Raw genomic sequence first — 12,925 nt, 5'->3', positions numbered from 1 at the left:
TGAAGGCTTGAGCATGATACTACACATGAAATCATACATTATTTGCCAAAAGTTAGAGTAGTAAGCAAGACACGGCTGGAAACCATATTCTGTTTTATTAAAGTGGCTGTCAAATTGGCAAACAATTGGAATAAAACACAAGGCGACAAGCAACACTCATTAACACAAGACTGATATTGTGAATATGACAATAGTTTATAGGCTCCACAAACACATGACAGAGGATGCATTAATAACAGTATTAATATTAATACAGCAGTAAACAGTGAGTGTGGCATTGCAGGCTCCATCTACTGGTGCGGCGGGGAATTTAAAGGCACATTTGTCCAATGCTTAAATTTCACATTTATCACTATCATCAAAGCAGGAACTAACAATATAACAATAAAGTTACGACACTGTGCTAAAGAGGTAAGTAAAAAGTGCTGCTCTATTGTAGATATTTTCACACATGGCCACAAACACTGAAATAAACAGTAATTGCCTTTGTCAGTTTACAAAATATACATAATAGAAATCCTCTTCATAAACAAAGCAAGGCTTTGCTCATGTCCTTTCCATTTAAAATTAGAATCAACCACTGCACTTCAGTCAGGATCCCAATTAAGATCCAGCATTTTTAAATTTAATGAAAACAGGGTCATTAAACAGGGTCAGTTGGTGTTTCTGTGTGGAGTTTGCATGTTCTCCCCGTGTTGGTGTGGGTTTCCTCCGGGTGCTCCGGTTTCAGTCCAAACACATGCGCTATAGGGGAACTGATCAACTACACTGGCCATAGTGTATGAGTGTGAATGAGTGTATATGGGTGTTTCCCAGTACTGGGTTGCAGCTGAAAAAGCATCTACTGTGTAATCACCACAACAGATCGATTACTTTAGTTGTCAAGTTACCATAGCAACTGTAGAATCACAACAGACCGATTACTGTATATGTCGTGTTACCATAGCAACTGTAGAATCACCACAAGATTGATTACTATAGTTGTCGAGTTATCATAACAACTGTAGAATCACCACAGCAGATTAATTCAAGTACTGTACTGTAGCATGTCTCAAAACACTTATAATATATATATATATATGTTTTTAATGTGGTATCCCCAGAGTCTAATTTGAATGTGACACTTGTTCACTTTCTCAGCTTTGGACAAGCCTTTTTCAGGTGTTTCGCTAGACTGCCGTATCTGCTGAAAGTCTTCCCGCATGTAGGGCAGAGGTACGGCTTCTCTCCAGTGTGCACTCGCTCGTGCACTTTCAGCCCTGACGACTGAGTGAAGCTCTTTTCACAGTGTGAGCACTTGTAGGGCTTTTCTCCGGTGTGGATGCGCTCGTGCACCTTCAGCTCTGCAGCTCTGGCGAAGGTTTTGCCGCACTCCAAACACTCGTAGGGTTTCTCCCCAATGTGTGTCTTCTGATGGTCCTTAAAGCCATGCAACCACAGGAAACTCTTCCCGCAGAATGAGCACACGTACCGCCGCTCGTCCTCGTGAATCCTCATGTGTGTCTTTAAATGCACGGCCAGGAAAAACTTCTTCTCACACTTCTCACAGCTGAAGGGTCTTTCTCCAGTGTGTGACAGCAGGTGTGTCTTCAGATTGCACGCTTCAGCAAACCTCCTGCCGCACTCAGGACACTGGTGTAGCTTCTCTCCTGAATGCACCTTCATGTGCACCTTCAGCGTGCTCTGCTGAGTGAAGCTCTTCCCGCAGAGCGTGCATGTGAACGGTTTCTCTCCAGAGTGTGTTTTTGCGTGCTCCCTCAGCACCTCTTTCTGTTTGTAGCTCTTCCCGCATTGAGGGCAGGTGTACGGTCTGTCTCTGGAGTGAATGCGCATGTGCCGTTTCAGCTCTCCTGAGCTCGGGAAGCTCTTTGCACACTGTCGACAGGTGAACGGACGCTCACCCGTGTGGATCCTCAAGTGCCTCTTTAGTCCTCCTGAATTGGTGAAGCTCTTTTCGCACTGCGGACACGTGAACGGACGCTCTCCGGTGTGTATCCTGAAGTGATCCTTCAGGCTTCCCTTACATGTGAAGCTCTTGGCGCACTGAGGACAGGTGTACGGCCGCTCACCAGTGTGGATCACCATGTGGACCTCCAGGTGTCCTTTACGCGTGAAGCTCTTCCCACACTGCGGGCAGGAGAAGGAGCCTTTTGGTGGAGCAGTCTCTGAGCCGCTAGAGGACTTCTCTTCACTTGTTGAAGTCTTCTCTTCATTCACTTCTTCATTTTCCACCTTCATCAGCTCTGAAATGACATAAACATGAACAGAAAGTGTTGTTTATATGAAGACCTGATTCAGATTTACAGCTGAGATATAAGCAGAGCTGGGCAAAACATAAAAGTAATCCAAAAGTAGTCAGATTACATTTGCATTAATATGTAATCTAAAGATATTATATTACTTTCTACAAATGTTTTAATGTAGTTTATAATATCTGAAATATCATATCTTTAGATTACATAATTACGGTAATGTAATCCGACTGCTTTTGGATACAAAAGTAATCCAAATGTAATCCAAAATTAGTTAAATTAGGGTTGCAATAACATTCAATCTAAAGATATTATATTTCTGTCTACAAATGTTGTAATGTAATTTGTAATCTGTAATATATTTGGTTTAGATTTCATATTTATAATAATCTAACTTTTTTATATAAAAGTAATCTAAAAGTAATCAGATTATGTTAGTATAAATATGTAATCTGAAGATAATTGTTGTAGTGTACCCTTTAATATAGTAGCTTTAGAGTCCTTTTTTTGTAATGTAATCTGACTACTTCTGGATACAGAAGTAATCTAAATGTAATCCAAAAGTAGTTCAATTACTGTAGCAATAATATGCAATCTAAAGCTATTAGATTACTGTCTACGAATGTTGTAATGTAATTTGTAATCTGTAATATATTAGGTTTAGATTACATATTAATGATAATCTGTTTTTGAATACAAAGTAATCTAAAAGTAATCCAAAAGAGATGCGATTACATTAGCATAAATATGAAATCTAAAGATATTTTATTAATTTCTATAAATGTTTTAATGTAATTTGTAATCTGTAATATAATATCTTTAGATTATATAATTACAGTAATGTAATCTGCTTTTGGACACAAAACTAATCTTAATGTAAGCCAAAAGTAGTTGGATGACGATAGCATAAATATGTAATCGAAAGATATTACGGTGTATAAATGTTGTAATGTAATTTGGAATATATTAGGTTTAGGTTACATATTAATGATAAACTGTTTTTGAAAACAAAGTAATCTAAATGTAATCCAAAAGTAGTTACGTTAGAGTAAACATGTAATCTAAAGATAATTGTTGTAGTGTAATATTTTAGCTTTATATTACATATTTTTTGTAATATAATCTGACTACTTTAGAATACAAAAGTAATCTAAATGTAATCCAAAGTAGTCTGGTTATGTTACCATGATTAAATATGTAATGTTATATAAAGTAATTTGTAATCTGTAACATAAGTATTCCAATATTACAAATTATTTTGTAGTTAGTAATATAATATCTTAAACATTTATAATAACATAATCTAACTTCTTTTGGATCACATTTAGATTACTTTAGTGCTAACTCTTATCTATTGACAGCTATTTAATATACCTCACTATTAGTAACACCGAGCAACACTAAACCTGATTATTTTACTTCATTTAAAAATACAGCAACATTACAAAAACCAATTAAACCCATGAAACATCAGCTAAAACACACAAATGTGTAGATAACAGTGAAAAACAGCAACACTACAAACGCGAAAAATCACATATTAAGCAACAGGTTTATATAAGATTAAAAGATAAATATTATGAGAATTATTGAATTAAAAACAACTTGCTGCCATTCTGCGAATAATATGTAATCATGTAATCCATAAAAGTAACTGCTGATTACAAGTATTCAGAAAAGTAATTTACTCGAACTTGATTCTTGGAATCTGATTACGTAATCCAGATTACCATTAGTCCATTACTATCCAAGCTCTTAATAAGAATACAAATATGAATAAAACATGCATTATTTTATTTATGATTATTCATGATATTATGGATGGATAATAATCACTAACCTGCATGTCCCTCAGTGTCCTCATCTGTCATGGTGTGTGTTTCTGCATCACTCTCCTCCTCAACACTCTCCATATTTACTGCAGTATTTCAGATTATCTTCTAGTTCTTGTCATGTTCAAAACGGAAATACCCGTGGAAGGAAAACAGACGATGAAACATCTCTGTCTGCAGGCATTTCACTACTAAAACCGCCATTTAACTCTCGATATTGACTAAAACCCGAAGCCTCCAGCAGCTATATTCTTGACTGATGTATTCGAGCTTATAATGAAGAATAATAACGTCGTCTCTACACTTTAGTAAAGTGCGGATGCATCTCTGGACATCTCGTGTCCTTGAATAAGTATTATTCCGCTGAGGAACACTAAACTCTCTCGGCAGATTTTCAGCAGCTCTGACGCAGCCCTGATGACGTCACCGCGCCGAGTGATGTTTTCATGTTGATGGAAAATAAAGAAAAACCGAAAGTATGTGCTTCAATTAAAGACAGCCGGCGATTACAGGTGTGCATTTCCAATACAAAAATTACTGTTAAGCACTAAATATTACCAGAAACGTGGTGGATGTTTGTAACAACCATTATAAAAGTTAAATGACAGCAAAAGAGTCTCTAGAAATAACTAATTCAAAATATAAAGTTATTATACATTCATCGACTCATTAATACAGGTAATTCTGCATCATGCGCTGTAAAAAACGCTGTTCTTTTGGGTAAACAAAATAAACGATGTACGCATATAATATAAATGTTTTACACTAAATTTCCCTTTTTAACCCAGCAGCTGGGTTTGTCCATATTAAGCTTATAATTTGGTTAAAACAACCATATTTTTATAGTATAAACCCTGTCGATTTAGTTATAACTCCAGACACGTGACAAAATGACATAAATTGTGGATAAATTATTTACTTTGCAACCATTGGATTATCAGACAGTTTATTACGTCACAACCCAAATGCCAATACACCACAAAATAATATTTCACAATCAACAATAACATAATCAGCAACTGAAGGAGCTGTAATGATGTGGGCTATTATTTCTGTATATTTCTTTTGTGTATGTGTGTATATATATATATATATAATTAATTAATTATAAACCCTACCTGACAAAATCGGCGTCTGCGACACTACCCTCACCACCCGCGCCCTCAGTTATATCCGTGACTAGAAAGGCAGAATAGAGAGGACGGCGTCCGCGACACTACCCTCACCACCCGTGCCCTCAGTTATATCCGCGTCTAGAGCGGCAGAATAGAGAGGAGGGCGTCCGCGACACTACCCTCACCACCCGCGCCCTCAGTTATATCCGCGTCTAGAGCGGCAGAATAGAGAGGGCGACGTCTGCGACAGCTCCCCCTCCCCACCTCCACTTTAGGGTTGAGGGCGGTGGGACCGTCCATTGCCTAGAGCGGCAGTTCAGCTTGCTCCGGCCCTGCACACAGATTCATTTACATTTTCGATTCATCTTTATTTTTATAGCGCTTTTACCATGTAGATTGCGTCAAAGCAGCTTCACATAGAAGATTCTAGTGAGCTGAAGCTGTGTCAGTCCAGTTTTCAGAGTTTCAGTTTAGTTCAGTGTGGTTTAATATTCACTGCTGCGAAAGAGCAAATGCGCAGCACTGACACATTTAATTTCACTTTGCTTTTTTTTGTAGCTCTACACACTGTTTCTTGTAGTTTTACAGTCTCTGTGTTAAAGGCATTCGCCCCAACCCTCTCCATCATACTCACTCTCCTCTTAGTTGGGTTGGTGGGCCAAATCAAAGGTTACAATGGGCCAACTTTGGCATATCTCTGGTATAGATTGTACTTTTCTAAAGGCCGAGTAGTACGTTTACACTGAGTAGTTGTCGATTTTGGACGCAGCCCTAGCTTATTTAGATCAGCTGTGTTTGATTAGGGTTGGAGCAAAACTGCAGAGCTGTGGCCCTCCAGGAATTGAGTTTGACACCTGTGCTGTAGAGACAGCAGAGGCGCATGTACAGCTTGTATTAATAGGTCCCCTTAAAAAGTGAACTCATTGTTTCAGCTTTGGACAAGCCTTTTTCAGGTGTTTCCCCAGATTTCCGTATCTGCTGAAAGTCTTCCCGCATGTAGGGCAGAGGTACGGCTTCTCTCCGGTGTGCACTCGCTCGTGAATTTTCAAGGCTCCCGACTGAGTGAAGCTCTTTTCACAGTGTGAGCACTTGTAGGGCTTTTCTCCAGTGTGGATGCGCTCGTGCACTTTTAATTCTCCAGGTCTGATGAAAGTGCTCCCGCACTCCAAACACTCGTAGGGTTTCTCCCCAATGTGTGTCTTCTGATGGTCCTTGAAGCCATTGAGCCACAGGAAACTCTTCCCGCAGAATGAGCACACGTACCGCCGCTCGTCCTCGTGAATCCTCATGTGTGTCTTTAAATGCACGGCCAGGAAAAACTTCTTCTCACACTTCTCACAGCTGAAGGGTCTTTCTCCAGTGTGTGACAGCAGGTGTGTCTTCAGGTTACCTGCTTCAGCAAACCTCCTGCCGCACTCAGGACACTGGTGTAGCTTCTCTCCAGAATGCACCTTCATGTGTCTCTTCAAGCTCCGCTGATGTGTGAAGCTCTTCCCGCACAGCATGCACGCAAACAGTTTCTCCCCGGAGTGTATTTTAGCGTGCTCTTTCAGTCCTTCTTTCTGCGTGAAGCTCTTCTTGCATTGAGCGCAGCTGAACGGCCGCTCGCCGGAGTGTATGCGCACGTGTCTCCTCAGGTCTCCGGAGCTGGTGAAGCTCTTCGTGCACTGAGCGCAGCTGAACGGTTTCTCTCCGGTGTGGATTCTGATGTGCCTCTTCAGGTCTTCCTGCCGTGCGAAGCTCCATCCACACTGCGGACACATGAACGGCTTCTCTCCAGAGTGGATTTTGCAGTGGTCCTTCAGGCTTCCTTTACAGGTGAAGCTCTTCTGGCACTGAATACAGGTGTACGGCCGCTCACCTGTGTGGATTATCATGTGGATCCTCAGGTGTCCTCTACGCGTGAAGCTCTTCCCACACTCAGAGCAAATGAAAGAGTGTTTCGACTGTGTTTCGGCTTGTGAAACTTGATTATCGTTCCGTGATGAACTGCAGGATTGTTCTACATTTGTGATGTTCATCTGCTCATTCATCTCCGCTTCTTCAGGCTCTTTGTGTTCATCTTTCACTTCCATCATACCTGAAAGGTTAAATTATGCAAATTAATTCAAGACTGACAATCTGAGATACAGCTTACTGGCATCCTATCTGTTGTTGGTATATATATGATCACCCAAACACAAACTGCTCAGTGAACTGTGTGAGAACTACATTAGCATTATATGTAGTCATTGAGCAGATGATTTCGTCCAAAGCGACTAACAATTGAGCAGGCATTCAGCGATTCAACAAGACCAGGCAATGCACGAAGGTAATGTTAGTGAATTAAGAGATTTTTAATGTGCTCAGGTGATCTTGAAGAGATGGTTTATTAGTTATGGTTTGGTGATGCTACTGAATCTGTGCGGGAATGGGATGATCATTTCACCAATGTGGAACAGTGAATGTAAAGGTTCTGGAAAGTAACTTATAACCTCTCTGCGATGGTATCACAAGGCAGCGCTCACTCCCCAACTGGATGCTGCTGGACAGGGCTTACACCAGGGATCACCAAACTTGTTCCTGGAGGGCCGGTGTCCTGCAGATTTTAGCTTCGAACCTAATCAAACACACCTGAATCATCTAATCAAGGTTTTACTAGGTGCACTTGAAACATCCAGGCAGATGTGTTGAGGCAAGTTGGAGCTAAACCCTGCAGAGGCACCAGACGTCCAGGACCGAGATTGGTGACTCCTGGTGGAAGTAAGAGGCTGGAAAGTCAGTGGGTGTCCTGTAAGGACACATCAATGATCTGAACTCAATCCAAGACTTGAGCGGTGACCAACGCAGAGGGGTAAGGAGAGGAGTTACACATGGGCTCTCACTGAAGAGTGTCCTGTAGAGGATTAAGAGCTGGATCTGATTTACAGATGTTGAACATGATGGAGCTGTGGTAGCAATGTGCTCTTTGAAGGACAGCTGATCATCCAGGATCACCCCAAGATTCAACACAGGCTCAGAGTAAATACCCCTGTATACATTTCTGGAAAGCGAGAATTATGTAGCCAGAGGTACATGAGGTGCATTTGCAACCCGGGCTCATTGTGGAAACGTAGTCCCGCGAACGTTTCTGGAGACCGCGGAATACATCCCGGCGGGTACATACGGCTGCAGTTTTTGTTTTCGCGAATCCGCGAGAGGCCGCTGTTGCGCGCTTTTTTGCACCTCAGTTGCCTCTTGCGAGCGCGGTTCGCGCCCGCGCTGTTCTCGCGTGAACCCGCCGGAGGCAGCTGTCCAACTGACTGGATGATTGACTGCGTGACCAGCCAATCGGCCGACTCGCCCTCCTCCTTCCCTGAACCCAACCAATTTTACCGATTGACCCGCCCGCCTGCTCGCTTCCCTAAACCCGAGCAACAGTTTACAAAAGCCGTCCAAAAAAATAAAAGCCCTGATTTTTTTTATTCTACAGCGTTTTCGGATTTCACTGCGTTCTCACCCTGTCACGAAACTCGTTCACTTCATTTTTGGGATTCTGTTTTTGTCTTACCTGATTGCTGGAACTGCTCTTTCCCGGACTCGAAACCGGTCGCAGTGGTCGACTCCTCTCTGCATCTCGAGCCTGCCGACGTACACGCTGAGCTGAGTGGACAAATGGGTTGCAGCGTCTCCAGAAACGTCCGCGGGACTACGTTTTCAGAATGAGCTTGGGTTGTGCATTTGTCTTTAAACTAGCTTCATCATCGTTCTCTTCACTGACCGCTTATCTCTCTATGAACTGCTTTCCCTTTTTTACAAGTTTGGCCAGTGGCTCTCTGTGTACGTCGGCAAACTTGAGATACAGAGAGGAGTTAGGTGACGACAAGGTTCGAGTCAAGTGAAGAACGGTTCCAGAAAGCAGGTAAAACAAGTCAATAAACAAGTACATAACAGGATGTGAATGTGGGAAAATCTGAAAACATGGTAAAAGTCAGGCGGCCACTGTAAGGGCTTTTCTTTCTCTGGATTGCTTTTGAAAACACTGTTGGTTGGGTTTAGGGAGGGGGGTGTTTAGGGTATCGGTCAGTCAGTCAACTGCGGCCTCTGGTGGATTTACGTAAGAACAGCAGGCGCGAATGGCATTCGTGAGAGAAATCTGAGGTCTGAAAAAGCATACACAGCGCCCTCTGGTGGGTTCACAAACACAAAAACTGCACACAAAAGCCAACTCCTGGGACGTATTTGGCGCTCTCAATAAATGTATATAGTGGTACGTATCAATAATGAGCCTGGATTGCCAAGATTCCTTACTGAATTAAGTAGGGAATGATCCCAGCTGGAATGAGAAATTGTGTTAATAGTGTGGAGTCGCAGGGAAGATGAGAAGATTAGTTTCTGCCAGATTAAGCAGTAGGTGATGGTCTTTGATCCAAGCATTATGAGAACCCTTGGGTCATCAGATGAAATTAAAAACAGAGCTGTGTGTCAATGAGAAGCATGAGCATGTGATTGGATGATGGTTCCCAGTACTGTGCTGTAAATAGAAAATAGAAGGGGACCTAGAACAGATCCCTGAGGTACGTCTGTGGCCTGCTTTGTAGTCCTCTCCAGTTTTTGTGAGTGGAGCAACACAGATTTCCCCCATTGATTTTGAGCACACACAGTGGGGAGCAGACATTAATGCATGAGGGCTGATTTTAACTGATGTGGTGTCATAACAAAAATATTCTGTTCATTGAAAGACTATTTTGAAACCAAAATAAAAGAAACTAAACAAAATAAAGAGGTCTGAACCCACCAGAGGAGAGAGTAAACAAAGTGAGTTCATTTTGGATTTCTGGGTGATTTCCTTTAACACTGAATCGTACAAAGCAACATTTTCTCTGCACAAAACTTGCATTGAAGCTCTTGATTTACTTTTTTTAAGTTGTTTAAATGGAAGAACTGGAAGAATAATTTTTTTATTTGTATTTTGAAGATGAACATCAGTTTAATGGCTTGTGGAAATGATGTCAGACTGTAGGCTGATGACCAACCTTTATGTTCCTCAGCATCTTGGTCTGTGTCAGCATCACTCATGTCTTCACTCTCCTCTCTCACCATCTCCATGCTTACAATAATAATAATAACACTACATCTCTCAGATCCCAGCTGGCCTCTTCCTGCTTGTGTTGAAAACAGACTGTCAGCTTTTTGGTTACTGCAATATTTTTACCAGAATAAAGCAGAAATGCTCAATAAATACCTGAAAGCAGCACTCATACACGCTGAGGCGACGCTGAACTTCAGAAACCCTACAGCGAATATCCGCGGCCGCGCCGCACTACATTAGATGCTCGCTGTGACATCGTCACGCCAATCAGGCACATTTGAAAATCACAGGAAAGTACTTTTTAAAGATTTAATAACTACTCGCACAGCTCAAAACCTCCAGAATAACAGCAGCCCGAGCGCGCGCCGCAGCCCGTGTGACGTCACGCGTCAAGTTCACCGCGCCGCGCGCACGCGCTGAGCAAAATAAAGGTCTGGAGGAAATCACGCACACTGTCAGAAGAGCATCATGGTGACCTACACTCACACTCACATATACATTTAATCATGATTTGTGCATAGTTTACATGATTTTCCTTCTGTCATTATTGAGGATTCTCAGTCCATGCCAGTAGGCGGCGGAAATGCACAAACCGACATGAAACATGAAGAATATAACGTGCAGAACTTCTCTGATCCGGATGTTAACAACACAATGATCACGATGTGATGCTAAAATAAAAGTACTCGTTTGCCACAAACTATACTGTTTGCATCTCCATAAGCGAGCTGTGCTTAATGAACATATGAATGATCTGAGAGATGAAGATGCTGAGGAGAGAAAGAGTCTGTGCTCCTGATTCTCCATCAGGGACTTCAGCAAAAGAAAACACAAAACACTTCCATATGTTTCATTTTAAATACAGTGTAAATTAAAATAAGGGCGTGTTTGGGTCATGCTATAGTAAACAGCTGCAGTAACACAACATCCTCAGCAATATGAGCAAATGACCAAATACTGTAGTACAATACCGCAATACACTACAGTAAACACTAAAGTAGACTACACTAGCCATTGCAGCTATTAGTTCACATTATTACTTCACTATAGTTATTAATGTTCAATATGTAGTTCACTATTATATACATATATATATATATATATATATATTGAGGTGGTGGCTCAGTGGTTAGCACTGTGACCTCACGGCAAGAAGGTCTCTGGTTTGAGTCTCGGCTGGGTCAGTTGGTGTTTCTGTGTGGAGTTTGCATGTTCTCCCCGTGTTGGCGTGGGTTTCCTCCGGGTGCTCCAGTTTCCCCCACAGTCCAAACACATGCGCTATAGGGGAACTGATCAACTACACTGGCCGTAGTGTATGAGTGTGTGTGAATATGTATGGGTGTTTCCCAGTACTGGGTTACAGATGAAAGGGCATCCGCTGTGGAAAACATATGCTGGAATAGTTGGCGGTTCATTCCGCTGTGGTGACCTCTATGACTGAATGATTCTTGTTCTACACAATTTTTGATTCTTCCCACATTAAAAAATACTAACCCTGACCTGTGTTTAATATAAGATATAATAAATACAAACATACACACACACACACACACACACACACACACACACTTGTCAGTGTCACGTGTCCTGCTGTGATTAATCTTATCTTATCTATCAGAGTGATGGGTTCTTCTGCTGTCTGTCTTTATCTGTATGCTGTTCTGGCCTTCAGTGAACGCTGCAGGAGTCACTGATATCACTGACATTCTCAAGTGCACTTCACCCTAAAATGAACAATAAGTTGTCATCATTCACTCAGAATTCAATTTTTATGAATTCTATGAAGTTTACTTACATGTTTTTACAAAGTTAAGTTAAGTTGAACATAAAATAATTAAGTGGTTCCCCCAAAATACCCAAGAATTGTGTTGATTCAGCTCATTTTAAATGAGTAGTTTGAACAAACAGCAAGGATTCTTCAAATGTCATTCCTAGTAGACACTGCAGTGCTCTTGACTTAAATTTCCTTCAGCTTAGTCTCTTTATTCATCACTGGTCACCACAGCAGAATGAACCGACAACTTATCCAGCATATGTTTTTATGGAGTGGATGCCCTTCCAGTTGCAACCCAGTACTGGGAAACACCCATAGACACTCATTCCCACACACACACACACTCATACACTACGGCCAGTGTAGTTGATCAGTTTCCCTATAGCGCATGTGTTTGGACTGTGGAGCACCCGGAGGAAACCCACGCCAACACGGGGAGAACATGCAAACTCCACACAGAAACACCAACTGACCCAGCCGAGACTCAAACCAGTGACCTTCTTGCTGTGAGGTGACAGTTCTAACCACTGAGTCACCGTGCCATCCCAGTAGTAACTTGTGTTGATGTAAAGCTGTTGGGTTTGTCCATATTTGACCCAGTGTTGGGTAAACACAACCCGTCCGTCATGAAGGATCAGATTATGACTGGAGGATCATGCATGGTTTACGGCTCTGTCGATCATTGATCGTCTCTCTATCAGCTCCATCACGCAGACTCGGCACTTCTCATCATTTTATGCATCTTTTACGACACTGTTAAGCTGATCTCAGATCTGCCAGTTGTTTTGAGCTTCATAACTCAACATGAGGCACGAGGACGCCACACACACGCTCATATTTCTCGTATATTTATTATTATTTGTGTCTGCTCGATGTGAGGTAAGAGATTCTTTATTGATCTA

At 41.7% G+C, this 12,925-nt stretch overlaps 3 protein-coding genes across 7 annotated transcripts in view; 1 reads left to right on the top strand and 2 right to left on the bottom strand.

The window, feature by feature from the left end:
* The window catches only part of mep1bb (meprin A subunit beta b), a 30,182-nt gene that overhangs the window by 7,144 nt on the left and 10,113 nt on the right, over positions 1-12,925 (top strand). The window contains exon 1 of one of the 4 annotated variants that reach the window (XM_087240265.1): positions 4,516-4,598. The exons of 1 other annotated variant lie outside the window; for it this stretch is intronic. In XM_087240265.1, the coding sequence (XP_087096391.1) occupies positions 4,531-4,598 (68 nt within the window). In that variant the 5' untranslated portion in view covers positions 4,516-4,530. Of the gene's footprint in view, positions 1-4,515; positions 4,599-10,669; positions 10,721-12,772; positions 12,903-12,925 lie in introns of those variants that run through there. 2 more of the 4 variants (XM_087240267.1, XM_087240264.1) reach the window with 2 other exon arrangements.
* On the bottom strand, positions 77-4,492 carry LOC147846167 (uncharacterized). The gene is made up of 2 exons (XM_087240291.1): positions 4,093-4,492; positions 77-2,243 (listed from the first exon to the last, which is right to left on the bottom strand). Exons 1-2 carry the CDS (start codon positions 4,163-4,165, stop codon positions 1,129-1,131), a joined length of 1,188 nt encoding a protein of 395 aa, XP_087096417.1. The 5' UTR covers positions 4,166-4,492; the 3' UTR covers positions 77-1,128.
* On the bottom strand, positions 4,258-10,649 carry si:ch73-40a17.4. Of its 2 annotated transcripts, none has more exons than XM_087240289.1 (3): positions 10,403-10,649; positions 10,194-10,319; positions 4,258-7,279 (listed from the first exon to the last, which is right to left on the bottom strand). In XM_087240289.1, the coding sequence occupies exons 2-3, from the start codon at positions 10,264-10,266 to the stop codon at positions 6,120-6,122; spliced, it is 1,233 nt and encodes a 410-aa protein (XP_087096415.1). In that variant the 5' UTR covers positions 10,267-10,319; positions 10,403-10,649; the 3' UTR covers positions 4,258-6,119. The 2 variants fall into 2 exon arrangements, with proteins under 2 accessions (XP_087096415.1, XP_087096414.1); XM_087240288.1 differs by having other exon boundaries at positions 5,014-7,279; positions 10,194-10,322.

Source organism: Danio rerio, chromosome 2 (genome assembly GCF_052040795.2).
Source record: "Danio rerio strain M-AB ecotype USA chromosome 2, GRCz13ab, whole genome shotgun sequence".
NCBI lineage: Eukaryota > Metazoa > Chordata > Actinopteri > Cypriniformes > Danionidae > Danio > Danio rerio.
The sequence above is the reverse complement of the archived record's forward strand: the minus strand, read 5'-3'. Positions and strand labels throughout refer to the sequence as shown.